General features: G+C 38.6%; 2 protein-coding genes across 2 annotated transcripts; one reads left to right on the forward strand and one right to left on the reverse strand.

The window, feature by feature from the left end:
* Positions 1-707: 707 nt before the first annotated feature.
* Positions 708-9,896, reverse strand: LOC112048223 (uncharacterized). Its single transcript, XM_024085682.2, has 8 exons — positions 9,810-9,896; positions 8,836-8,887; positions 8,030-8,132; positions 7,103-7,241; positions 6,189-6,314; positions 5,243-5,400; positions 1,791-1,930; positions 708-961 (listed from the first exon to the last, which is right to left on the reverse strand). Exons 1-8 carry the CDS (start codon positions 9,894-9,896, stop codon positions 708-710), a joined length of 1,059 nt encoding a protein of 352 aa, XP_023941450.2.
* An 8,934-nt stretch (positions 9,897-18,830) lies between these two features.
* On the forward strand, positions 18,831-24,552 carry LOC128198738 (uncharacterized). The gene is made up of 6 exons (XM_052885511.1): positions 18,831-18,893; positions 19,641-19,750; positions 20,890-21,120; positions 22,155-22,269; positions 23,195-23,249; positions 24,134-24,552. Exons 2-6 carry the CDS (start codon positions 19,671-19,673, stop codon positions 24,259-24,261), a joined length of 609 nt encoding a protein of 202 aa, XP_052741471.1. The 5' UTR covers positions 18,831-18,893; positions 19,641-19,670; the 3' UTR covers positions 24,262-24,552.
* Positions 24,553-26,754: the final 2,202 nt, after the last annotated feature.

Genomic DNA, 26,754 nt, shown 5'->3' on the forward strand with positions numbered 1-26,754 from the left:
CGGTTCCGGTCTGTATTAAAGTCAAAGTTCACTTATTTCAATTAGACCAGAGCCGTCTCTAGCACACGTAGCGCCCGGGTGCAATCAGCAATCTAGCGCCCTCTAGTAGGTACCGTGCTGAGTATTATTATAATGGAATATGTACAAACAGCGCTTCAAGAACCCCAAACAGTCTATGTAGCAAACAAATACCTTGTAAGTAGTTACCTATTCTATTCGCTAAAACTAGACACGTTTTAAGAAGAGCTCTAGATGCCTATGCAAAATGTAGATATGTTAGCCGGTGTGGCGCTCGGGCGCTCCTAAGATCGCGGCGCCCGGGTGCAACGCACCCCCTGCTCTATAGGTAAAGACGCTTCTGAATTAGACTTAGCTTTTACAAGCTATTAGGTAATGGTGATAATGATTGGTCGTTGATAATAAAAGCTACGAGAGTTCCAAAGCGCTTTGGTCCGAGAACAGCCCACGAAAACTTTTTATTTTTGTTTATTTTTTGTTCAGGGTTCGACTTTAACCAACCGCCCGAGCCGCCATCCAACCCCCACTGCAGCAGCGTCATAGTAAGTCCTATCATGCTGTTCCAATCTCCTCCAAGCCCCTCTCGTCTCAATGATGATAATGAATTGAACTAAAGCAGGCGTTAAATTTACGAAAGTTTATTATAAAAAGTTATCAGATTGTTGCAATCATTATCGTCACAAATAATTTTATGAAGCTTCTGTGTTGTCAGGTTTTTCTTCCTGTGAATTAGAATTAGCCTCCCCAGTTTCTTGTGATTTAACTGTATCATTTTCAACTTTTTCAAGATAAATAAACGTAGGTAGCGGCTCTTCAGTGTTCGTGGATACGGTTGTGTTCTGATCTACATTATTGTCTTTGTTGTTTGAGAGTGTGAGGGGTTTGTTTTCATTTGAATCAGTTACATTTGCTTCTACTTCCTTGTAAGGTGCAAGTAGTGGGACTGGAACAGACGAAATTCAACTTATACACTATCCCATCAGTGCTCACAGTGGTATGAAGAATTAGGTGACCGTTGTATGAAGTTCCAGACACCATGATTGATTGATAATGTTATCGCACTTACAATAATTGAATTATTTGCGGCCTCCGTGGCGCAGTGGTGTGCGCGGTGAATTTACAAGATGGAGCTCCTGGGTTCGGTTCCTGGCTGGGCAGATTGAGGTTTTCTTAAACTGATCCCGGTCTGGTTTGTTGGAGGCTTTGGGTTATGGGTATATGGGTTGTGATGATGATGATTATATTCTGGTTGTGATCATTACAGAGCAATAGGAATGATGACAGTTTTTTTTCGTAATAGTAAAGCAATTTTCTAAAAGTAACATGATATCTGCGATCATTGCTTTCGATCTGGGATGCCTAAAAAACTCCCCCTACCCCCCCATACGCTCCCAATTAATGACGTCGTTGATCATAATGATCGTTAGATTTGTTTGTGCATTTATGTTTATAGTTCATATACTAATTAAAAATGTAAGGAAGCTAAAATGTATGATTTTTTATCTAATTACGATAAAAGATTTTTTGTAGGTACCTGAATTTTGAACATAAAGACAATCTTTGTTTTTTTATATTAATAAGTTAATATTGACCTTATTTACCCGAACGTCTCATAAAATTTAATATATTCAAAATTAGTCATCATCCCCATTTTCACTATAAACCCGCGGTAATACATCTTTATCTCTATATCTCCTTTCCTACAAGGCGTACAAGGCCTTGGCCTGTAATGGACCGGTATAATATGCTATTAAGGTAAACATATGACTTACTGCATCGGTCCAGGGTTCCGAGCATTTGTATGTTGTGCATCAATGTGTTGGACATTATAGCGATGATGTGTCGCTCCAGCATATACTTGAAGTTAGATATCATTCTGTTCGCAGGACCGTCTATTGTAAGAGACTCGGGCCTAAAAAAATCAAAAAATCAAAATCAAAAACCATTTATTTCAAGTAGGCTCAGTTTACAAGCACTTTTGACACGTCAGTTGACTATTTGTAAAGATTCTACCACCGGTTCGGAAGGCAGGTTTTGCTGAGAAGATACCGGCAAGAAACTCAACAGTTGCTCTTTTGAAAAAGTCATACAGTATTATAATTTACGATTGATAACAATTACAATTTCTTATAGTTTTATTTCCTGTGTGAAGGTGGAAGCTGAACCAATGGCCTCCAAGCGCTTTTATCTTTAAGGAACTCATCAATGTTGTAGTGACCTCGACTAAGTAAATACTAAGTAAAAACTCTCATGTTATATTAAGCTACTCATCCGTGTGTGAATCTACTAGAATCTGACCGAAACTGGTTTTCTGGCCGAAACCGAAACCGAATATTCGGCCGTGGCTTCAGTTTCCGCCGAAACCGAAGCTCGCGTGGTCAAGTTTAAAATTCCTTAAAATACTTAAGATTGGTGCATTATTCTGCATTAATTAGGACATTTCTTTGGACATTTCACTGCCAAATTTCAAGTTTGTAGCATAAAAAATTAAGGACTTTCATACTTGTGAGAGCCTCTAGACCTCTTTAATCCGGCCCCTTCGCATAATCCATTATTAGCAGATACCTACTAACTATATACTACCTCCCTGCCAAATTTCATCTTGGTACGTCAAGCGGTTTTCGAAATTTCGTGTGAATGACCTTTCGCATTTGTGTATTAGGAAGACTACGACGACCGAACATTATTTTCCTCGTTTTGGCCACATTTTTGATCTGTGCTTTGCTCCTATAGGTTGTAGCGTGATGTTATGTAACTTATAGCCTTCCTCGATAAATGGGCTATTCAACACAAAAAAAAATTCAATTTTAACCATTAAATTGAAATTGCCTATAACAGGTGAGCAAATTTTTAGAATTTAAACTATTGGGAGTGGAGTGTATATTAATTGATTATGAAACACGGCTAGAACTCACGTGATATTAGGTCGGAGTATGCCCGACTAGTTTCGAACCCATAGGGGGCCCTTAGTCATGAGCTGGTTCTTGCATCGCGGCACGATCCAAACTGGATTGCGATGCAAGGTGATGAAGGTGAGCAAATGTTGTGTGATGACTTCACGTACAATATCGCGACCGTTAGCGGGTGTCGATATTTATTATCGACTTCGCTAACGGTTACGGCTTTGAATGCATGTAAAATCATAACTATTTGGTATTTTTCAATAAAACAAAAACTAGTGTATATACATATAAAAGCTCTAATGTAACGAAGTTTCAAATGATTTTGTGTACCTAGTAACATTCTCCATTCTCTGCGTGTGTGAAGTCTGCCAATCCGCATTGGGCCAGCGTGGTGAACTATTGGCCTAACCCCTTTCATTCTGAGAGGAGACTAGAGCTCAGCAATGAGCCGAAAATGGGTTGAATTTTATATTAAAATTAATCTGTCTTAACGTTAACTTAATATCGTAGAAACTGGATAAATTAGACATCCAACAAACAAAGAACGAGTAAATTAATCATTTAACAAAATTAAACATTCCTATAGCTATGAACTTGGAAGTTGGCGTCCGTTATTATCATCGTTTAAACTTCAAAAGCCAAATGTCCAAATGTCTTTTATTACCAACTTGGTCCCTTTCTAACATTTATTCCTTGTGTTTATAGTAGGTAAAAGTCTCAAAAAATGGTCAAATGTAGCACATAGTTTTGATTTATAGAGGTTTTAACTTCCAAAAATATGCGACTTTTGACCTTGGCTAAAGCTGCTTACACGTGACATCAAAGTAGATAGTAGTGTAGTAGCTTTTTATGACAGAGCTCGTCCGGGAAAGAACTATCACCACGCTTATTTTCTACTATCCTAATAATACAAACGTGAAGGTTTGTTGGATGGAATGGATGTTCGGATATATGTTTGTTTGTTTGGATGTTTGTTACTCTTTCACGCATCGACTACTGAACCGAATTAGCTGAAATTTGGTATTGAGACATATTATAGCCTGAATTAACACATAGGCTACTTTTTATCCCGGAAAAGTCCATGGTTCCCGAGGGATTTGTGAAAAACTAAATTCCACGCGGACGAAGTCGCGGGCGTCCGCTAGTAATATAAAAAAGAGGTAAAGTTTGTGGTATTCTAGGCTGTAAGCTTTGGATCTACTGAAACGATTGTGAATATTCTTTTAACACTAGAAAGCCACGTTATTTGCGAGTGTCATAGTCCCCATAGTCTCACGGGAACTACGCGGATGAAATATCGGTCGATTAGCGAGTGGTATTCTTTTGCATGTCAGAATAAAACATAAAAGTCCCATTTTATACCCATTATATTATATTATAGGGTTATTATAACATTATGAGATCAGCGATTGTGGTTTTGCGACTACGCGGCTTTTCAGCGATCGCAACGTTTGGTGTTTAATTTAAACGCTACCTTGACATATCTATTTAATTAATTAATTATTAATAAGTCTGCTTATTACTGAAATGCACGCACATACCGTGCCCGCAACCCATATAAACCACTACAATAAACATTATAATGCGCATGTGTTTGCAATGTCTTTGGTATTAATAAAGCACCAACATGCAATGATGTTAAATACTGTTAGATGTGTTACTAGGTCATGAAAAATGAGGGGCTCAAAATCCACATCTCAATGTTACTTGTGGTTAACAAAGAACGTTATTTAAACAAATCATAGCTAAATATCGTCTAAAATGTCGAGTTGTGTGTTCAGGAAGTGTAAAAACTATATATATATATATACATAAATAAATAATAATTAAACACAAAATTGTGCATGTGTGCTCTCAGTTTTGTACGGATCACTTTTTGCGGTGATTTTGTAGGGACGTAACCGATCTGTAGTATAAAAATTATCTTTGCCAACATGTATTTTGTTTTCAATTTTTTTATTTTTGTTACTACCGTCATTGTGTCTTGAAAATGTGGCAAATCACTAATTAAATTTTTGGCTTTTTTAATTATAGACCGTTTATAGAGCAACAAAAAAGTATCGGGTCAAAATTTAGAGACCGAGTTATTGTAAAAAAACTAAATTCAACTTTTTTTTGGCAGAAAATGCACATAGAAAATCTTAGTCGAGAATTTCTAAGCTATTGGTCAGCACATATTATCGTGGTGCGCTTTTCTTACTGTGGAGTAGTTATTATGTCGTGGTTCGCATTTTAGGCCTACTGGAGTAGATATTAGTATATTGTTATCGTGTCCTGGATCGGACTATCGAATATAGAAAAATACTTTGGTAAATACGTACTTTGCCTGTTCCAAAAAGGTGAAACTCAGGTCGACAGCCTCTGGGTCCTTGGTCAGGGACAGAGCCATGTGCGCTGTCAGGTCGTCCGCCGTCAGGGTCAGCACGCCTGACACCGGGGGCAGGCCTGACTTCACCATCGCGTAGTATCTGTAGCTCAACTTAAACGCAGTAAAAAATATATTATGTTAGTATTTTATTTATACATTGGTATATGATTGTGGTCAAGGTTTAACTTGAAAAGAAAAAAATAAATAAAAAAAGCCCAACAGCTGAGACAGAACTGAGACATTAGTTAATTACGTAGGTACATAAAAAGAGTAAGTATGCTTGTAAATACAACTATGTAGGTAATATAATTTAAAGTTAACAAACCATTATCGCTAGGCTCGTAATGGAATATGGGCAAGGACGAAACTGCAAAGTTTACACCACCGACACAATGTCACCTGTCCAGCGGTCTTTTACCGGATATTCTTTGCACAGCGGATATACTTTGGAGAGTGTGCACAGGAACTTTACGATCTAGTTCCTCCATCTCATTTTACCACAGAACAGTGAGACGCTGTGAAAAATGGCATCCTTTTGTTGGGCGTCCAGTCAACCCGCACGAAACGTTGTGCATCAAAGTTTCTAATGTGATTGCTAAGATGTGGAATGCCCTTTTGGCGTCTGTGTTGCCTGACACGTACAATTTGAGCACCCTCAAGGCAAGCGTGAATAGTCATCTTCTATGCAAAGCGCGCTTCATCATCGACGTCATTGCTTTCCATCAGGCATGATTGTAGTCAAGCTTTCAAGCTGCTGAAGCCGACAATGGAGTCAACGGTGCACACGTGATTGTGTTTGGCGCCGGTGGCGACGGAGCGTCTGTAGATGTTGTCCAGTCCGCGCCGCACTCCGTCTGTTAGCGTTGCTGCTACAATTTCATACTTTATGTAAGACTTACTTTCAAGCTGCTAAAGCCGACGATGGAGTCAACGGTGCGCACGTTGTTGTGTTTGGCGCCGGTGGCGACGGAGCGTCTGTAGATGCTGTCCAGTCCGCGCAGCACTCCGTCTGTTAGCTTTACTGCCTACACAATTTCATATTATCAATATGGCCCGCTTATTGCAAAACTAGATGGTAAACGCGGCGACGGGCGTAGCGCAGTGGGTAGTGACCCTGCTTTCTGCATCCACGGCCGTGGGTTCGATTCCCACAACTGGAAAATATTTGTGTGATGAGCATGAGTGTTTTCCAGTGTCTGTGTGTATTTATACATTATATAAGTATTTATATGTAGTATATAATTGTATATTAATATTATAATTATAATATCAACTATCTTAGCACCCATAACAGGCTAGATAGTGATGTGTATTGTTTAAGTATATTTAAAAAAAAAAAGTGTTTGTTCAGTAAAAATAGCCCAAGTTACATTTTTATCCATGAAACCATGAAACGCATTCTCGGAGATTTCCACAAATTAAAACAATAATCATTCGTAAGAATGTTTACGTAAGCATGAGAGCGGGGGAGGATGTAAGAGCTTTGCTTATTTTTGCTGACAAAGGGGGAGGGGTAATTGTAATAAATCTGCTTATATCATACTTGAAAGGCCTCTTAGAACATAATCTATTTGCCATTGAAAATTCCCTCTTAATCGAAATCGGTTCAGGCGTATCAGCCAAGGCAAACAGACAGAAAGATAGACAATAACTTTAAAAATTGATTTTATTGATATATGAGTAAGTACCGATTATGTATTATATTCATTAAAGTGTAAAGCTGTTAATATTTTAAAATTGCAATCAGACTATTATATTTTATTTATTTCTATAGACTATACATATATAGATAGAAGATATGCTTTAGATTTACCGCAACAGTTACACTGTGCATTTCGAAGACGGGTAGATAGACGGCATTGGCCTTCATCTCATCGAGACGTTCTATGACTTTCTCTATCGCCTTGTCTGCATACTGATTGAGCGCCATCGTCTTTTTCTGATTATATTTTCTGAAATTGCATTTAAAAATATCTTTACAAGAGTACTCACTGCATAGATGGAAGGACGAACTAAAATGGCATCATAACATAAAATCTTCTTAACAAAAAAATTAAACCGACTTCATAATCACAAAACTAAAAAAAAAGCGAATAATCGCATGTGCTACCTTGAAAGAACTGTCTTTAAATCCTAAAACTTTATGATTTAATCGGCTCACTGTGTTGGCACCGCCTTCAAAGTGAACAGAAGGTAGCACATACGATATTTTTTTTCGCTTTTTAGTTTTGTGATTATGAAGTCGGTTTAATTTTTTTGATAAAAAGATTTTATTTTTCTGTTTTTAGTGTGTCCTAGCATAGTGAACGATAGTGCCACAATACGGGAAGTTTCGTTATTTTCATTTTAACAGAGAATTATCACACCGATATTCATGAAAATTAAATAGGACCAATCTGAAAGTATACTCTTTCAAACAAAAAAATAATTTTCAAAATCAGTTAAGAAATGATAAAGTTATGGGGTAACAAACATTAAAAAATAAACAGAAGGAGGAGGTTCTTAGTCCTTTTTTATGAAATCGGTTAAAAAAGGAGGTGTAAAATAAAAAAAAGTTTATTTAAAAAATATATTATTAGTAAGTTATAGCTAATTAAGGACAATTTTTCATATATTATTTATTAATTTCACTTCAAAAGCCAGTAGTTAGGTAAGTAATTGGACGCTAACGAATAGTATGATATTATATGTATACTACATACTGAAAAAATGAGATAACGTTACTGAATAAGAAACTTACTCAAACTCCTCATCTTCAGCTATGACGTGGTACATCAGGTAGTCGTTGAAATAATCCTTCAACCACCTATCCAAGTCTACTTTTAATCTATCCAGGAATACATCTGCAAAGTAAACCAAGCAATGTATTATTATCGTCGTGTTAAATGAGTAAGCGAAGAGACTGCAAATCTCACACTATTTGAGTGTCTTAACATTTTTCAAAAATACAATAAGTAGGTATTATTTTGATTTTAGAGATCTATGTACAATGAAGTACATTGTAAGCTGAAAAAGTCGAAAATTAATAAGAAATAATTTATAGAACAAGATAATATTACATAGTTAGTTATCAACCCATATTCGGCTCATTGTTGAGCTCGAGTCGCCTCTCAGAATGAGAGTTGTTAGGCCAATAGTCCACCACGCTGGCCCAATGCGGATTGGCAGACTTCGCAGACGCAGAGAATTAAGAAAAATCTCCGCTATGCAGGATTCCTCACGATGTTTTCCTTCACCGTTTGAGACACGTGATATTAATTTCTCAATTTAATTTATCTATTTAATTTCTCAGCTCAGCAACCAATTGGAATGCAAATATTATTGCTATTATCAATCTCTTACAAGCAAACTCTGATACAGAGTTTCACAGGAGAGAGAGAAAGTACATGATATAAAATATTTACATGATACGAATAATAAAATAAATCATTCGGAGAAAACAGACGGACATTAAAATGTACGTAGATACCTTCAGAACCCTAATTAAAAAAATCCGAAATTACCTACTAAGTATACCCAATTTCTAAAACTCACAAATTTACCTACCAATATTTTTCCGTTGCAGTGAAACTGGCTTTGATGAGGGTTTGTTTTGGAACTAAAAACAAAAAAAAAATAACTTGTGTTTTACGATATACATTCAAATATTTTACATCAATATCATCATCATTTTCATTATCAACCTGTATTCGGCTCACTGCTGAGCTCGAGTCTCCTCTCAGAATGAGAGGTGTTAGACCACTAGTCCACCACGCTGGCCCAATGCGGATTGGCAGACTTTACACACGCAGAGAATTAAGAAAATTCTCTGGTATGCAGGTTTCCTCACGTTGTTTTTCATTTATCGTTTGAGAGATGCGATATTTAATTTCTTAAATTGCACACAACTGACAAGTTGGAGGTGCACGCCCCGGACCGGATTCGAACCCACACCCTTCGGAATTGGAGGCAGAAGTCATATCCACTGGGCTATCACGGCTCATCGATATCGTATTAACTGATAAATATCCATAGGATATGGACTTTTTATAGAGTCTTCTCTTCCTATTCTCCTGAGGCAATATCTTAAGAAAAATCATTGAAAGTTGATGTAAAGGAGATGGTCCATTTCAAATCCACTCTTGTACCCTGTATCATTTTAAAAATACGAGGATTTTATTAAAATCTAAATAAGTGAATAAAATCTTACTGAAAAAAAAGAAATCAATAAAATTAAAACCCAAGTTTTTGAGTTATACCAAAATGGCGCCCTTAAAGCAACAATGACATGACAATTGACAGCAAACGTCAAACCGACTACTGCATTGAAAACGTCATCAATCCGCCATCAGTATCCGTATTAGTGTTGCATTTCTTGAGAGATAATAAATATTATTTCGAAAGAATTAAAGTAAATTCGTAGATTTGTATAATAAAAAAAATTTTCTTTTATTTCCGCCAGGGTACAATGACTGATCCTGGGCTCCATACAATTTTGGACCATCTCCTTTTCAATACTTAGCAGGAAAATATAATTTTACCTCCATCAGTACGTTGTCTAAGTCTATTTCTGACACGATCATCTCGATGTTTAATCTGTTCTTCAAAAGACGGTATCTTCCCTCCATTTTATAATTCACATTTTTTAATAAAAGCCTGAAAATAAATGAGTCTATGTCATGATGAAAATATACAAAAATATTGTAATTAATTAATTAGGCGTATAATTAAAAAGTCCCGTGTCAACAGCCGTAAGTAATTGAATTTTTTTCTGATACAATTTGCTTTGTGAGATGGAGATGAGATATTTTTTTTATTCCAATTAAGTAAGTAATAATAATAATATTTAGCCGAAAATATGTCAAGGTTTTTTTTGATAAGACAACCAAGTAACTATCATTATCATCATTAACAACCCATATTCAGCTCACTGTTGAGCACGAGTCTTCTTTCAGAATGAGAGGGGCTAGGAAAAACATATTTAAGAAAAACAGCTATGTAGGTTTCCTCACGATGTTTTTCCTTCACCGTTTGAGACACGTGATAATTAATTTCTTAAAATGCACATAAGTGAAAACTGAGGTGCATGCCCCGGACCGGATGCGAACCTACGCCCTCTGATTCCGAATCGAAGGCAAAGGTCATAAGTCAAAGGTCCTTTGGGCTTTTACGTCTCTCAAGTAACTATAAAAATTGTAAACATTAGAGCACAGTTATACTTATACTTAAACAATACACATCACTATCTAGCCCCAAAGTAAGCATACAGAGTAGCTTGTGTTATGGGTGCTAATATAGTTGATATTATAATATTAATATACAATTATATACTACATATAAATACTTATATAATGTATAAATAAATAAATACACACAGACACTGGAAAACACCCATGCTCATCACACAAATATTTTCCAGTTGTGGGAATCGAACCCACGGCCGTGGATGCAGAAGGCAGGGTCACTACCCACTGCGCCACGCGGCCGTCAAGTTGAAAGGTTTTCTACGGGAAAAGATGTTTCATATTTATACAAAGCCTTCAGCCGTCGTAGTGCGTATTCAATGGAATGTTGGACGCGTACAAAATGTCCCTCGTCCTTATTAGGGTAGTTGACTCATATATAACGATATTAATTAATAAAAGTTTAAGATTTCTTATAAAACTTAATTTGAAAAAATCACGTACTTATTTTTTCAAAATTTTCAAACGTTAAAAAAGCTGTCGTCCGTTTTGTGACGTCACAATGTTACTAAACTTGATGTACTAAACGTCAAACTATTTGTTATTATTTTGTCAAACATTCCGTTTGTAATGGATTTGTTATAGTGACGTCATGAAACTTTGGCTGGTTGGAGGTTTCCACCCTACCGACAAAGACGTACCGCCAAGCAATAAAGCGTTCTGGTACGATGTCGCAGAAACCGCAAGGGGTGTGGATTTTCATCCTCCTACCAACAAATTAGTCCGCTTCCATTTTAGATTGCATCATCACTTACCATCGGGTGATATTGTAATCAAGGGCTAACTTGTAAAGAATAAAAAAAATACAGGTGCAATATAATTCATCATGGCCGACAGTCGTTTGGGCTCGTATTGTCAAAAGCATTTAAAAACTAAAATCACGTCTCAAAAAAATATGAAAAAATTCAATAAAGTAGAACGATACTGAACTATTTAAGACAATTAAAAAAAAATGTCAACTAGCCTATTCTCTATACGAAGATATGGAATGCTCTTTCAGCTTTCCTTTCCTCTACCACCTACAATGTGAGTTCCATCAAGTGCGTTCCAGCGTTCAAGGATGCATCTTCATTTTTCTAAGCGAAGATGCATCCTTCGAGTTTACAAGACGACGTCATCGTCTAGCAGAAAAAACTCACTGTTTCGATTTTTTTTACATTCAAATTTGATTCCAGCTCAACTCTTGGCATGAAGACTCGGAATGTACAACTTCTTTTTTTTTTTACTCTATACATGATGCTTACTTAGTGCTTAGTTTTAAATAAGTTTGTAAAATGGTGGTAAACAAAAAAAAAACCTTGGCTGAGTTTGATGTGGGCTCTTCTCCGACCAAGGCGCGTTTGGAATCCTCGTAACTTTAGTTTTAAGTTTTCGACTATTATTACCACCATTAGATTAAATTAAATTATGACATAATCTTGACCTTTCAAAAGTGCTTGTAAACAAAGCCTAATTGAAATAAATGAATTTTGACTTTTGACTTTGATGATGCAGTCTAAGATGGAAGCGGGCTAACTTGTTAGGAGGAGGATGAAAACACCCCTTTCGGTTTCTACACGACATCGTACCGGAACTAGGGTGGTAACTAGCCACGGCCTAAGCCTCCCACCAGCCAGAGCAGGACCAATTAAGAAAATCTCAATCGGCCCAGCCGGGGATCGAATCCAGGACCTCCGTCTTGTAAATCCACCGCGCATACCACTGCGCCACGGAGGTCGTCTTTGCTCATAGTTTGTTGACTGATCGCATGAGAACAATTTAACAAAAAAAACTTACTCAACTTGTCCAAAGGTGGCGTCGTAGAAAAGGTTGCCGGGTTTGTCCATAATATTCGTGATGTCGTAAGAGCCGAAGAGGCGAAGGTCGTTCATCGTGATGTGAGCTCTCATCTTCAGCTCGGCCAGGTCGCTGCGGAGGGTTGTTATACGGAACACGGTGCTGTTGCGTAGCTTCATGCGGTGGAAGAAACTACGAGTGATATAAAAAAAACATATGTTTAAAAAACAAGCTTTTATATATATTTTTAATTATGTTATCGCCGCGTTGCAACGACTGACGGCTTCATCTGTAATTCTTTATGGTTTACTTGTGATAGGCGGCCAGAGTGACTTGAGTGGAAAAGGGTGTTTGTTAACAGTCAAAGGTACCTTTAACCCTACACACAACGTTTACAAGTGCGTGACTTCACTCAAGATCATTCTCTGCCATTCTAGGGTCTTATTTTGGTTACAGTTTGATTTGTTAATTAAGTTGTCCTGACACATGTTGTGAATTTGTTCGACATTAGTTGTCTTATTTATGTCATTACGTATGAGTCTGCTAAAAATAAATTAATTAAAACACTAATATTTTAAAGGCGAAAGTTTGTGTGTAAGTGGGTATGTCTGTTTCTCCTTTATGTTGCGGCTACTAAAGCGATTTGGCTGAAAATTGGAATGGAAATAGATTTTACTCTTTTCAGCCCGGAAAAATCCATGGTTCCTGCGGGATCTATGAAAACTGATTTTCACGCGGCCGAAGTCGCGGGCGTCTGCTAGTATACAATATTCCTTTTCCCTACAACTGGTTGGAAAATACAGTGGTAGGAGTGGATACGATGGGCTGACATCGAACCAACCAACCAGCATTGCATGGGTATGACAGATCTTGATCACGTGACCTGTCGATAGCAAATGTCATTCCCATACATCTTTCTAGTTTTCGAAGCGTTAGCGATCGTAGAAAGAGAATCGACGTGCCACTTGGTTAGGGGGGCAGGACCTCTCAGGTGATGAATCCGGCCCATTTACCGCGGAACTTTTTAGGTTTCTTGGTAAGAAACTAGAATTAATCAACTAGAACAAAAAATCCAAATACTAACAGTAGAGATTTGGGCATCCTCATCATACAGTAGCCTCCGAGGTTGATGCCTGCTGGGATCAGGTCGGCATCGCCTTCTGCCACGTGTATAGCTCGCTCAGCCTTACCACGACTCGTCAACAAGTTCTGTCAAGACAGTACTAAGGTAATTCTATTTTTGGAAGATTCAATAGCATTTAATATACCTAAATCTGGCCCTGGGCGGCCTCCTAACCTTCTGGAGCGTGCTCGGTTGGCTTGAGTGACTCCAGTGGGAACCAGCACCTAATGAATCGACGTACAACGGCCAACTTTTAGTGGCCAAGTGCGGAAAAGGCCCAGGAAAGAAGAAGAAGACTTAAATCCGGCGTTTTCCCGGAAATGGGATGAGTTATAAAAAATACTCAGGCCAAATTAATATACTTACCTAAAAGTATTCTTAAAAAGGAATTAAATATCACGTGTCTCAAACGGTGAAGGAAAAACATCGTGAGGAAACCTGCATATCAGAGAAAATTAATTCTCTGCGTGTGTGAAGTCTGCCAATCCGCATTGGACCAGCGTGGTGGACTATTGGCCTAACCCTTCTCATTTTGAGAGTAGACTCGAGCTCAGCAGTGAGCCGAATATGGGTTGATAACGAAAAGTATTAACAAATTACTTTATACTAGCCAACTTCCCGCGGTTTCACCCGAGTAGCTCCTGTTCGTGTAAGAATACGGGGATAAAATATAGCATATGACACTCACAAATAACGTGGCTTTCTAGTGGTAACAGAATTATCGAAATCGGTTCAGTAGATCCAGAGATTACCCCTATAATACCACAAATATAATATAATACCTATTAGTAATAGTAAGAAGTCTGAAGAAGTTGAACAACGTGTAGTTCCCTTTTCCATGGGAATAAGGGGATAAAAAAATAGCTTATGTTACTCTGTGAACATGTAGCTTTATAAAGATGAAAGAATTTTTAAAAACTGCTAAATAGTTTTTGAGTTAATCGTAAAAATGTTTAGAGAGACAATACTTTGTTTATACATAACATATCTACAAAGTTTTGCCCGATACTGACCACGCTGGGCATGCGGGTTGGTCAGCGCAGTGCTAGATTATTCGCGCCGATGTCGCTGCTGCCCGACACCGGCCTGAGGCATTTCATAATCTAGTAAGCGCAGTGTTGGCCGACCCCCCACCAGGTGGACTGACGACATCAAGCGAGTCGCAGGGATTCGCTGGATGCAGGCGGCTCAGTATCGTGATGTTTGGAAGTACCTACAAAAGGCCTATGTCCTGCAGTGGACGTCCATCGGCTGATATGATGATGATGATGATGACATAACATATTTTACTTAACTTTAGTCCTAAAGTTTGTGACTACGAGTATGTTACTCGTAGCAAATATTCTGATTTCTCTCTCACACTCAATAATATTGTCAATAATATGAATGCGTGAGATTATTGGCAATATTTACTATATTCTGTAATCTTATCAAGTACTTACATACCTACAAATATAATGTCTAAAGTTCAATGTATTTAGGTTCAATGACTTACATGAAGCATATTTTCGTCAAAATTGTTTCCTTTCGCATTTTCTTTGTAATTATTTTTAACCTCGGCATATTGCTCTGAAAGCGAACAAAAATAAAAATATTTTAGTGTCATATTATTCCACTCTTGTGCTCGAGTATATTGTGACAACGACATTTTATATAGTATTTTATAATTCAAGTGCTTCGTTGGTTCAATGTTTAGTCTATGTGGATCACTAGGTCTTAACTTCGGGCGCTGGTTGAAGCCGAGGTTCCTCATAAGTGACGTCATTACGCACGTTCGCTTTTTAACTCACGATCTCGGGGGCGGGCACCCCCGACTGTTATACTCTGGCCGAAACACCCTTCCCGAACGTCCCTCTACGCTGGGTTCGAATATCGCCCATAGAGAGTCGTTCTACCCATCTTCTGTTTCTGTCATCAGGCGATACTTCTGCACCAGCCCAAACCCATCGATAACGCAGCTTGGAACCCATTTGCCAGTCCACCGAAGCGGAGCAAGGCAGCGGAGCAAGAAACGGAGAAATATTAACCAATAGGATTGGACACAAAATCTCCGCTCCTCTTAAGTAGACAGGGACTCATATAAACCGGTAAGTGGAGCGGGGAAACGGAGCAAGTTTAAATAAATTAAATTTAACATTTATTTATTTAACATAGTCTGCAACTCCGAACCCTCGCTCTGCTCCGGTAGACAAACACAGTACCTACGCCACTCCGCTGGGCATTAGTCCGTTTCTCCCTCGCTCCGCTCTGATGGACATGCAGCCTAAGAAGCCTACGGTACTAAAAAGTATGACTACTCGTAGTATGTACATCATGTTAGGCAGCGTCATACATCGGTTTCCTATTATAGAGTGGATGCACAACGAACATCATCAATGAGGTAGTTTATAAAGTAAGTAAGTAAGTAGTTTGCTAAAAACGGATTTTGCGACAGGGCTGGAGAAAGTTTAAGGGCGGAAGAAGTCGCGGGCGTCTGCTGGTACACCTAATGTATTAGATTTAAAAGAAAATCACGGAAATACCAACACAAAATTCATTGTCACAAATAATAAACTTGGAAAAAGATAATGTTAGTTCGGTTTGCATACAAGAAGACGAGTCTAATGAAGATGACATTAATTAAGCGTCGGAGAGTGTAACGAAACCTTCACTCCCCACCACTCAACACCTCTCCCAGCGCGCGATGCGAGCGTCTGCGCGCCGCGCCGCTGTTTCACAGTTTAGATCGTGCCGCGTTGCAAGAACCAGCTCATAACTAGGGGCCCGTATGGGTTCGAAACTAGTCGGGCAAACTCCGACCTCATATCACGTAAATTGTAGCCGTGTTTCATAATCACTTAATATGAATAACACCCACGATAGTTTAAATTCTAACTTCACAGTAAATAAGTAAATCAATTATTGTACTAATATAACTCACCATCCAATTTATCCATCTCCTCAAAATGCTGTTTCACATCATAACTTTTCCAGCATTTATTGCTACAATAAACAATGTTTACGGCAAATGCAAAAATGACAAAGGACCTTTTATACATCAAAAGCATTTCAATTATTAATGTATTCGTTTCTTTTTCAATATATGTTAGCGTACAGTAAAACTCAATTAAAATTTTTCCTCTATTAAAATATTATTTTATACCAAAGTTTTCCAATGCTTATAGTGCAAGAGCTTGTGCTGGTTATACCTTCGTCATTCTATAAAAGTTATAAGTTTGTCGTCTTTGGCGGTTTAGGATTGATTGCCATGATTTATATACTTCCGAAGAAAACATCAAAAAGTTACGTTTTATTTTTGGACGTTTGGATTTGGATCTTTGAAACTTTCTACGTCTCAAAGTCTGATCTGGCTTGAAGCACTAAAAAAAAATCCTGTATCATTAGATACCCCGTAAAAATTTATTTCAAAAGAAACAAAAGTGCTCGTGTAAAATAAACATGACAACGATTTAACCTATGTAGGATGTTTCCAGCTTTTGTGTGCTTAAGTAAGATTGTGGACTAAATTATACTAATTTTTGCTTTTACACGTTAGGGGCCCCTGTTGCCTCGGGGCCCCGTATCATTGATACGGCAGATACGGCGATAGCTACGCCCCTGCCTTCAGCTATATAATAAAAATAAATAAATAAATAGCCTTTTATTTTAAATAGCTTTTGGTATTTGGTTTCAAACAGCTTTTTTTGGCTGGTGGGAAGCTTCGGCCGTGGCTAGTTACCATCCTACCGACAAAGGCGTACCGCCAAGCGATTTAGCGTTCCGGTACGATGTCGTGTAGAAACCGAAAGGAGTGTGGGTTTTCATCCTCCTCCAAACAAGTTAGCCCGCTTTTTATCTTAGAATGCATCATCACTTATCATCAGATGAGATTGTAGTCAAGGGCTAACTTGTAAAGAATAAAAAAAAAACATAAGTTTTGAGGTTAATTTGTTACAGTATGTCCCGCTGGTCGCCTGACCTACGATTAGGCCTCCTCCAACTGCTTCCACTGCTGTCAGCCGCAACTCTGGTCCAGCAAGGCCCCAGGGTTAGGCGGATGTCATCTTCCCACTTTCATGTTGGACGTCCACGTTGTCTGGTGCCATCTCTTGGGTACCAGAGTGTTACCTGCTATATAATGGTGTAAGTAAATTTTGGATGGGAGATAATAATTACGTTGCTGCAACACCAAACTGTATTCCCGGATTTTGTTATATTATTTATTTCTTAATATCATAGCGGGTGGAAGATATATTTATTTCAATAGTTGCCCGTTTTACTTACTTATACTTAAATCATGGGCTTAACCTTGCATTGACAAACATTCACATTTTCTAAAACGACGAGGGTTTAACATTCACTGGTTCTTAGACTATTAAAAGTACTACAGTTAAAAATTTATTGAAACGAGCTATTTCACGGTTAATCAAATATTCAATTAATGTAACGTTTTTTTACCTTCAATTTGAATAATTTATTTCATAATATTTCAGTTTGTTTGCCACGTATTTTACGCTACACACTAAAAACTGTTAGAATCAATAATGCATGTAAATTTGCTTGTTATATTCGTTTACCTGGCTGCAAGTGTCGATTCATCAGACATTGAAGACAAAGTAACACAATACTTTAAAAGTGGTAAGATTGACCATAAATAGCAGTCTATTTATAATGGCACAGGCATTCGCGTAAAGAGGGGGATGTAAGCTTATACCCACCACACCGCTTTAAGGCGGATTGACGGATTTATAGTGAAATTCATAGACGTTGTAGGGGCACCCCCACATCATACACCCGCTGAGTGTCAAATTCCCAAACAAATAGAGATTAAATTCGACAGTCAGGGGCTGAACGATCCCCTGGGGTGCCCCTACAATGTATATGAAATCCACTGTTAGTCTGATATGATCACTATCAAGACGGATGCCTAGCTTACTTATTAGTATTAGGTAGTTATTAGTGATCATTTCGTGAAAATTCCAATAGTGTGTAGTCTGTGCAAGGACTCGAACCCAGTACCTCATGATCCATAGCCGCGCATACTAACCACTACACGATAGCCGCTGAAGAGTCGACAACATCATGGAAATAAACTCAGAGGCACAATTATCCGCCCACTTTAATATAAACATTTAATTACATTAATTCCTTTATCCAAAGGTTGTCTGGTAGATATTGCTATAAGCAATAAGACCGCCTTTGCACATACTTGTTTTCTATGTTTTCCTTTGTTTTCTTTGTTATTGTTTTTGTTTTGTGCAATAAAGTATAAATAAATAAAAAATAAATAAATAAAGTGGACGGATGGTGCCCCTTTTTTTTAGTTTTGCCTATTTTTAGATAAACTACGTAATTGAGTTTTATCTATTAATTACGGGACACCCTGTACAAATAGCGATAAAACCCCGAATCTCATTCATGCTTCTCTTATTTTAGATGTGTTCAAGACATTCCAGAAACTGTGGCGTTCAAATAGACTTCCTTTCGAGAATGCCATACGTTCGGTACGTATAGTTGTTAAATGTTATTGTTTAATTAGTACAACTCCTTCGCATACAATAACTACTACAACATAACAACAAGGAGATCAAGTGAAATTTGATATAGCCCAGGATATGACCTCTGCCTCCGATCCCGGAGGGCGTAGGTACAAATCCGATCCGGGGCATGCACCTACAACTTACCAGTTATGTGCATTTAAAAAAAATTATATATCACGTGTTTCAAAAGATAAAGGAAAAACATCGTGAGGAAACCTACATACCTGAGAATTTTCTTCATTCTCTACGTGTGTGAAGTTTGCCAATCCGCGTTGGGTCAGCGTGGTGGACTATTGGCTTAACCCCTCGAGGAGATTCGTGCTCAGCAGTGACCTCAGAGAATGGGTTGATAATGATGATGATGAACACCAAGGGCGTAGCCAGGATTCTATATAGGGGAACGGGGGAGCAGATATATCAAAGTCAGTAATTATCAGATTAGTAATGAAGGTAGCTCACCTTGTGAGCATTAATTTACCAGTGATCAACCGCTCTTCAAGGGGGATACAATGCCTTTCCCTGTTCATACGTCGCTACGCCCATGCATAACTCTACAAACACAGAACCGTGATTATTCTGTGTATTTAGTTCTGTATATTTAGTGTGAAACGCAAAAAGCTATGTTAAGTCTTTATCTTCTGAACGCAAGGCATACCAGAGACTTGAGATTTACGACGAACCTAACAATAGTACAATCGCACATTTTTCTAGGCACTGCAAGAGAGTTATGGTAATCGTGGGATGAATGTATACGTAAGACGATCTGCGAATGCCCAGCGGATATGCACCGGTTTATATGGAACTGACAGTGTTATAGATCGGTATGCCATTATCATCTTTATTAATAGTATATTTTAATGGCTCTACGCGACATTGATCTAATGGAAAGAAGACTTGAAGCTCACGCCCACCACTCCTCGATGCCAATGATGAGGACCGCGATGTCTGGCTTGTAACACTACCAACATACGTCTGGACTGCTACTGAGAATTTCTTGGAAGCTAATCCGACCTTTTTTTATTTTTTACAAATTAGCCCTTGACTACAATCTTATCTGATAGTAACTGACGATGCAATCTAAGATGAAAGCAATGTATCTTGTTAGGATGTGGATGAAAATCTACACCCATTTTGGTTTCTACACGACATCGTTCCGGAACGCTAAATCGCTTGGTGGTATGTCTTTGCCTGTAGGGTGGTAACTAGCGACAGCTGAAGCCTCTCACCAGCCAGACCTGGACCAATTAAGAAAACCTCAATCGCTCCGGCCGGAGGTCGAACCCAGGACCTCCGTCTTGTAAGTCTACCGCGCATGCCACTGCGCCACGGATGCTGTCAAAAACCTAGGCTCAGACCAAGCATATAGCATTATGATTTTAAGCTACATATGCTTCCACTGCACAAACGAGATAGTTTTGTCATCATCGTTTAAATTTTAGTAGCGCACTGAGAGAACTCCACTTTTCTTTTTAAAAGAGATTTGGATCTTTAGGACAATCAAGCTGCTATCCATCTAATAAACCACGTGCCTGCTTGACATACTATAAAACTGATAGTGTGTTGGAAACGATCTATATAATGTCATAAGCACATATGAGATTTAGCAGAAGCGCAGAAAATGTACTTTTGACTCTGTAACTGATTGATTACCATTGATCTAATTTAATGTTAATGATTGTAACCCAAGGATTCCTCAACTCAAGGCTCGCTACTGGGAATTTTCGGGAAGAAACACCTCATTATTTCCCACTTCTCAGACTAAGATGCGTTTAAAAGGTCTAATATTAAAATTTAATAAAAAAACTGCTTTTCGGGGTGCTTAAAAGTATTAGGTATCCGTAGAACATTTTTTACAACTGATTACTATCAATTACTGACGAAAAATTAACTTGGTAGTAATCAGTTGTAAAAAATGTTCTACGGATCCCTGACTATATTGAAGGTGACATTTATTTTTTAGACTGTTGATGGACGTAACTTTGACTGGCTTTCCAAACCTCGTCATGCCCCAGGTGACCTTTGCTTTGTCATCAAACTTCCTACGCGTGGAAGCTGGCCTCAGTAGAATGATATTGGAAGCCAAGTATGCGTTGTTCAGAAACGCATCCGATGTGGTACACTCGGCTGGAGAACAGGCTATAGACAAATCGCCTTTCAGCTATGTACAGGTGCAACCTTATGGAGAGTTGGCGTGAGTTTTTTTTTTATTCTTTACAAGTTAGCCCTTGTCTACAATCTCACCTGCTGGTAAATGATGATGCAGTCTAAGATGGAAGCGGACTAACTTGTTAGGAGGAGGATAAAAATCCACACCCCTTTCGGTTTCTACACGGCATCGTACTGGAACGCTAAACCGCTTGGCAGTACGTCTTTGCCGGTAGGGTGGTAACTAGCCACGGCCTCCCACCAGCCAGACCTGGACCGATTATGAAAATCTCAATCAGCCCAGCCGGGGATCGAACCCAGGACCTCCGTTTTGTAAATCCACCACGCATACCACCATACTGCGCCACGGAGGCCGTCAAAAAGTTGTTTTGGTTTTTTTAATCAGCGTTTGACTGTGATCTAATCTGATTATGATCATAACGCATTTATACTATAGCCAAATTGGATGTGGAATGTTTATCAACAAACAAATTAAAAAAAAAATGAGGGTGTAAATCGCTAACTCATTTTACACCCAATAATAAATTCAATTAACTCGTTACTAAAATTTGATTTATTACAATTACATACAGGTAAGTTTTTTCATTAAACCCACACGTAACTCTAGCCGTGTTTGCAGGCCGCTTAGGGATGAAGGCCTATCAAAAATATTATTGTATATTTTGGGATGAATATCTTTTCAAATTTCAGAAAGAAGCAAAAAAGCTCTCAATGAAGCAAATCCAACTCTTGGGCGGACCGCTTTTTACATATTCACAAAAGCACTATCTGTCAAATTATTATGATCTCTGGAACAACCTTTACTCCAATATAATAATTCTTTTCTTTGACTATCATCATTATCAACCCATATTCGGCTCAGCAGTGAGCTCGAATCTCCTCTGAGGATGAGAGAGGTTAAGTTCACCACGCTGGCCCAATGCGGATTGGCAGACTTTACACATGCAGAGAATCATCAATCTCTGGCATGCAGGTTTCCTCACGATGTTTTTCCTTCACCGTTTGAGACACGTGATATTTAATTTTTTTTACAATAATGTTAATTAATGTGTTTTGTAGTATAGTAGCTGAAGATTGTGCGATAGATGGTTTTGTGGTGACCAAATTGAGTGGAATGACAATTAACTTGGGCCACGACACATTTCGAGTACAAAATTGTAAATTCACTGTGGAGGTATGTACCTACTAGACTTCGTGGTATTTAGTTATTTCAACTATTAGGCAAAGTAAACATTGTTAATATTTACAACAAATATAATTGTACTAAAATTTTCTATTGACTGGTATTTTCTTATAGCGTAGATTTTTTATTTTGATGAGATATTCTTGGACTTTTTGTAATTCATTTTGTTTCCTTTCGTGAAATACAATCGATGACCCAATTTTAATTAGGTATTGTTAATGCAATGGGTTAATTTTAACTTACAAAGTCAAGGCAATTTGAACTTGAATAGGACTATAAATCACATTTTCCTGCTAGTAAAGTAATAAAGTCACAAAAGGCCTGAATTACCGACAAAAATGCATGCAACCGAGTAAGTTAAATAGTATTGACTAACGAACTTACGTTATTCACAATTCTCGCGGGAAACGTGGCTCGCTATAAAGAAATAGCAATAGTAATATGTGTTACCTCGAGGTATAATCTACCTCCATTACAAATTTCAGCTAAATCGGTTCAGTATTTGCGGCGTGAAGACGTAAAAACATACACACCCAATCGCCTTTATAATATATTTGTGATTTTAGAATTTAAACTATCGTTAGTGTTATTCATATTAATTGATTATGAAACACGGCTAAAACTCACGTGATATTACGTCGGAGTATGCCCGACTAGTTTCGAACCCGCGGCACGATCCAAACTGATTTGAACTGTTTGGATCGTGCCGCGATGCAAGAACCAGCTCATGACTAAGGGCCCCGTATGGGTTCGAAACTAGTCGGGCATACTCCGACGTAATATCACGTGAGTTTTAGCCGTGTTTCATAATCAATTTATATTTGTGATTAAACTAATTTTCTCTAAATGCCATATACATATAAAATTAAATGTAAAATTTAAGAACTTTATTAAGTATATTAATGATTATTTTCAGATTTCTTCTCAAACTCAGCCGCCGGTCATAGCACCATATTTTACATTCGAACAGAGTAAGTCACTAATATCATAATTCACCAATTGCTTGCTTTTCAGTATGGCCTTATCGACTATGGGACATTATACATACTCGTACTATAGGTAGATACGACGTTTTCAAAACTGACACTGGTTAGTTCTTGAAAATAGTGCATTGTTCATCTCGCTCAAAAACTTCGACCATTACCTTGTACATATGTATTCTGCGCCATTACCTCAAGAAGATTTCAGTTGCCTAGATTTAGATTCAGATACAAAAGGCAGTTGTCCTTGAAATGCATGGGCATGGGAGCTAGAGGATCTTCACTCTGCAGCCCTCGTGTAATACTGAGCCGAAATGACCACTAGAGTGATGTTGCAACTGCTACACTGCCCGGTGTACCACTGCGGTGCGCAAGATTTTAAAGATTAAATAAAATATCCACACCCATTCTCGGTACTATTCATTACGTTATTTGCTCATATTCTCTGCCTCCAAATCCGGTCCGGGGCATGCGTCTCCAACTTTTCAGTTGTGTGCATTTTAAGAAATTAAATATCACGTGTCTCAACTGGTGAAGGAAAACATCGTGAGGAAACCTGCATACCAGAGAATTATCCTAATTCTCTGCGTGTGTGAAGTCTGCCAATCCGCATTGGGCCAGCGTGGTGGACTATTGGCCTTACCTCTCTCATTCTGAGAGGAGACTCGAGCTCAGCAGTGAGCCGAATATGGGTTGATGACGACGACGATTCGCATTATACTTGATTTGATTTGATTTAATCACCGGTTGCTTGAGCAATCGAGAGCAAAACCAGTTTTATCCATGCCTTTTTGTTAAAAATTAAACAACTAAATGAGGGAGCAAAATAGCCGAAGTCATTGTCTTCTGAAACTAATAGTTAATTTATTTTAAAGCTAAACAGTTACAAAATCTGCTCACTAGACCAATACGCGCAGAAATGATGCCAAAACTTCAAGCAGCAGTGTTCAGTTACATCAATACATCGCTTATATTTGGGCCCCATTTGCCTAAATTCCGGTAAGACTCCGTAATGTTAACACACACATCAAGAATGTAATGGTAGATCATCATCATCAGGAGCGGCGTTAGGGTAGGACACGGTTAGGCGACCGTCCAGGGGCGCCAGGCAGGGCCGGCCCATCCATACGGCGAACGGAGCAGTAGAGGGCGTCTAAATGATAATCCTACTCAACCGTAGACGGTACTGCGCCTGATTTTCAATTGGTCACCCCAGAGTATGGTCGAGATCTTCGCGCTCCATTCTTACTTTACACTCATAATTTGGTATAGGTATCTACATATTATTAGGAGCAAACAATAGAGGCGTCATATTTGGATCTCGCTCCATTTTAAACTTTACTTCGGACCGGCGCTGGTGCCAGGTATAAAGGGACACCGCTGGCGCCCCTAATGTCTGCTTCTTCGTTGAGTTACTTGCTTGAATTTCCTAAATCTAGGTGCTAATTGGTTAAATTAACTAGACCTAGAATTAAAGGCAGTTCGGTTGGAAAACTGTTGTTTCTTTTACCGAGAAACCCCGATCATAGGAGAGAAACAAATTATCATTTTTCAAGTTTTTTGTTACAAAGTGAAGATTAGGCCAGCATGGTGGACTATTGGCCTAATCCCTCTCATACTGAGAGGAGACTCGAGCTCAGCAGTGAGCCGACTGTGGGTAGATAACGACGAAGTGGAAAATAAACTGCATTTCACGCTGATGAAGTCACGGGCGTCTGCTGCTGCACCCGTATGGGTTTCAAAGAGAAGGACTCTGTAAAAATCTCGCCCAGCGGCGCTGGTTGTGTTAAGATCGGCACTGGTCATCATCATCCTATTTTAACGGCCCACCCGGTCAGACCTATGTGAGTCCAGTCCTTCTATGAGAGGGTATCTAGACCTTAAACCCACCACGCTGCTCCAATAGGGTAGGCGGGTTTAAGCTTTGCAAACATGACGCCGCACCGCTTTGTATAGAGTTGTAGACATAAAAATCGCACCGCCGCGGCACAAAGATTTAATTTAGCGTTATCTTCGAGGCATGGACACTTTTCATTTTTCACTTTTCATTTTCCGGCTGAGAAATTTCCCACTTAGACAAGAAGAAAAGCTCAGTATTAAAATATTGACCGTAACTGGAAGCTTTATATTGAGAGTAGCATTTCCGTTTCCGTCGATTTCATACCAGTTTTCGTACTTTTATTGACGTCACGTCTGGCTATGTGGCGCCACCTGGCGGTGTCGGGCTCGGGAAGTTTCGTAAATCGCTGAGCGCGACTTTAGCTCATTGGCGTTTTGTTTACCGTCGAAGCAACATCTTGCAATCAGTTGGTACCCGACATTGCAAGATAAAGTGTAATAAGTGAAGTGAATTCGCTGTGAGTACTTTATATTTTATTACGTTGTAATTATTACGTTGTTACATACAACGTTAATGTAATTAACGTTAAATTATGTAAAATTTCAAATTTCATTTGAAAATAGTACGTGATCATTATTTTAACGGTTTTTCCGTTCGGATCACTACTTCATGTGTTTGAAAGTCTTGCTTTTTTGCAAATGTTTTCGTACTTGCATGTATATAATAATATTTTCTTTGTAGTGATTTTTCAACAGTTAAAATAGTATTAAAAGTGGCGGGGCCCAGCGGGCTTCCTAAAAATGTGAACTCAGAAACCAAAGTGAACGTGCTAGCAATAGACTGTTGTCTAACATATATACTACAAAACAAACGCGTGGCCAGTGGCTTTCGTTTCAAAGGAGTACATAAATTACGAATGCTTGAAGACAAGTTAGACAAAGAGTTTTTGGAAGTTACTCAAACATATTGTTACTTCAATTCAAACCGGCATTGAAAAAAAAAAAAAAATTCACAAACCCCGCCAGAATTTAGCACAGGAATTTTGATTGGATGTAAATTACTGGCCTTATAAATCGCCACCCCACGCAGGGGCAAGGCGTAAACACTGTTAACGTCGCTGGACACATTTGCAGTCAAATATAAGTCTAATAGATTACCGCCCCTCGCGGGGGCAAGGTATACACAGTTTTTTAACGTTCCTGGACGTATTTGCAAAACCAACTTACTGAGTAAGGTATAGAAAGTTTAAATATTCCTAGACGTATTTGCACAGTCAAATACCGGACTAATAGATTACCGCCCCTCATGGGGACGAGGTTATAGAAAGTGTTAACATTCCTAGACGTATTTCCAGTCAAATACTGAGGATTAGCCGCCCCTCGCAAGGGCAAGGCACGAATAGTGTTGAAATTTCATCACGTAGAACACACAACACGGAATATACATACAATGCGCAAACGCTCATGCACAGACATGCTTGCATGATAATTACAACCCACCCTCGCGGGGTGTTTATCTCTTTATATAAATTATTCAAATACCGGTGTCCTTGATCGCCACCGTCGCGGGCGTATGCATGAAGAGTAATGTTCCACCGCGTGGAACATACAACACGGAATATACATATCTGTAATGCGCACAGGTTCATGCACAGCC

This window comes from Bicyclus anynana, chromosome 14 (genome assembly GCF_947172395.1).
Source record: "Bicyclus anynana chromosome 14, ilBicAnyn1.1, whole genome shotgun sequence".
Classification (NCBI taxonomy): Eukaryota; Metazoa; Arthropoda; class Insecta; order Lepidoptera; family Nymphalidae; genus Bicyclus; species Bicyclus anynana.